Genomic DNA, 2,726 nt, shown 5'->3' on the forward strand with positions numbered 1-2,726 from the left:
TTTTTTTATAGTTATCTGTATTTTCAGATTTGTCTGTAGTGAATTACTTGTCATTAAAAAAGAATAAAGAGTCTGAGATGGTTGTATCTTGAGTTTCAGAATTAAGAGAATTTTTAAAAATTGAAAAACATATATTAAAAAATGAGTAAGGGAATATCTTGTTATATTGTAGATGTGAAAAACCCTTGACGCGATTGCATGTCACTTATGAAGGTACCATAGAAGGAAGTGGCCGAGGCATGCTACAGGTAGGTGAATCTCAGTAGTGTCTGTGTGTTTAGGACCTTCTCTTATCAAGCTTCTGACAGTAAAAGAAATTTGAAAAACTGTTTATTTGTCTCCTAAACTGATTTAATGCAAAGAAGCATGCTAGCAGAATGGAGAAAAACACCAAACAGATCACTTTGACAGCCTTGGTAATGTTATTTGCCAGTGTATGCTCTCTGTTTCTTACACGTGCTTCTTTAAAAAGCCTTTGACAGAAAATCCCAAGATCTGGACAACATCAGTCCTCTTGGTTCAGACATTGATTGTAGGTTGACAGTGGAGGAAGTTCCCAGGGTATGGTCTTGACAAGCTGTCACCAGGCAGTTCTGTTCTTTTTCTTTAAAGACACTTGCTGTGCCCCAAATGATGACCAGCTTGAGATGTTTTTTGCCACCCACAGCCTTATTTAGGTCTAGGAGGCAGACATCTAAAACCGACTGATTAGAAAGACCTCTCTCCCATATGTGACAGTTTTAGGCACATGAGCGAACTATGCTTGCTAGTGTCCTTTTCCCTATTAAAGAGAAGGTAATTCTGTCTATCTCCCAATCCTCATTACTGCCCTCACTTCTAAAAAGTATTTTTGGAGAAAGGGATCAACAAAACACCCCATATGTTGAGCTTGAAAATGTAGTAACACCTAATCTAATCTTTTGATTTATAGTAGTTTTTTTGAATTCACTAATCAGAGACAAAATGTTAGTGTTTTGTGTTCTTTATCCCATTTTTGGAGCATTGTAAACTTAGTTAATTTTGATAATGGTTTGTAATTGTTTTGTTTGGGATTAGTGATGAAGGAAAATCACTCTTAAGGGAAGTTAACTTGAAGGCATATCTGCTTAGGTGGCTTTCCTGTGGTGTTTTCATCCATCAAAGATGTTTGTGAGGTGAAAGAAAGGGAAACTTACTTCAGGAGGCTGTTCGCATGGTTGAGATGATTATTAATAGAGGGAAGTAGATAAAAGATTCAGCAACCTGAAGAGAGAGAGAAAAAAAATTGATCCAGAAAAGGAAGAGAACATGTACAGCATTTTGGAGTCATGGCATATTAGAGATGAAAGCAGCCCCAGGAAGTCATCTGGCCCAGCTGCCTACTAAAAGTATTGGTTGGCTCTGTAATACCTGCAACAGATGGAGACTGGACAGCTTCAGGGATAGGAAATTCACTGTTTCACCATAGTCTGTTTCATCATTAGGTGCTTGTGTTATTGTCACACAGTTTCATTCACTAAAAATGTCTGTCTTCTGCCTCCCTTCTACTTACCTCGTTCTTCCTTTATCTCTGCTCTTGACATACTCCCATTGGTCCTTCTTAAAATACAGTGTCTAGAACTAAAAGTAACATTCTGCTATGTTATCTGGCCTGACCAGAGTACAGTGGATTGTTTTTCTGTCCTGTTCTATTAGTTTCTAACAGGAATGCATATGTTTTGTTCATGTCACTTTGGTGTAGATTTTATGGACCATTCCAAGAGCTTATTTTTAATTGAGCCAGGATCTCTACTCTGCATCTGACATTCATTTGGCACTAATGTGAAAGAACACCCATTTGTATGTCACCGTATGGGAGAGACTGCCAAGGCTGCTGTGTCAATGAGATACAGTAACTTTGCCGCTAAGTAAGACCAAGATTGTTCCCTTAATTTTGATAGGCAGAATTTAACTGGATACCTTGTCTAACTTATTTTTATTTCATTGATCTCTTTTTTGTTTTAGCTGCTTCATAAGTGAGTTGGAGAATGTAATTAAAATCAGTCTCCCAGACTCCATAGAACCAGAGACATGCATTCACTTAAAGAGGGAAGATGAAGAAGAGATGAGGATTGTTGGTTGTTCCCAAGAGGAAGGGGCTAAGCGGGTGCCAGGAACTTAGAGGCTTTTCTGAAATTCCAAGTCTCTGTCATGTTGTAGTTAACCTTTTGATTATCAGCGAATGTCTTAGCCAGGCTTAGTTAATCACAGAGCCAGAATTGTCTACGTCTTTGATTCCTGAGGCAGGGGTGTAAAGGATTTGCTAGGACCGGAAAGGGAGACCTATTGGCAAGTTGGAGGATGCTTCAAAACAAAAAACAGTTTCTAGCAATTTCATAGTTGTATTGAGAACTGTACTATAAAGTTGCCAGCTTCAGTCATGGAGAATAGATGACAACAGATGGACTTTCTGTTTTGAAGTTCTTACTGACAGCCCAGAGATTTTTGGATTATGCTTCTTTATCTTTTCAGTAGTATCCTCACAGGTGGTCTCCCTCTGAATAAAATGACTGGGAAAGTAGGACCTAAAAAAAGAATGTTAAAAAAAAAAATCAAACTTATGGTACTGCTTTCTGTAAGAGATTGGGAAAGTAATTTTTCTAGAAGTATAGCATATTGGTTAAGAGCTTGAGCCATTGAATTAGGCTTCCTAGGTTCTAATAAATTTTTGCTACTTTATTTACTAGCCATGGGCAGGTTATTTAAAT

General features: G+C 37.8%; 1 protein-coding gene across 1 annotated transcript in view; it reads left to right on the top strand.

Moving 5' to 3' along the window:
• The window catches only part of PARG (poly (ADP-ribose) glycohydrolase), a 163,850-nt gene that overhangs the window by 80,488 nt on the left and 80,636 nt on the right, over positions 1-2,726 (top strand). Inside the window, exon 12 of the mRNA XM_012658406.1 lies at positions 173-248. Within this exon, the coding sequence (XP_012513860.1) occupies positions 173-248 (76 nt within the window). The remainder of the gene's footprint in view (positions 1-172; positions 249-2,726) is intronic.

The sequence above is a fragment of the Propithecus coquereli genome, unplaced genomic scaffold (genome assembly GCF_000956105.1).
Source record: "Propithecus coquereli isolate 6110/MARCELLA unplaced genomic scaffold, Pcoq_1.0 Scaffold585, whole genome shotgun sequence".
NCBI lineage: Eukaryota > Metazoa > Chordata > Mammalia > Primates > Indriidae > Propithecus > Propithecus coquereli.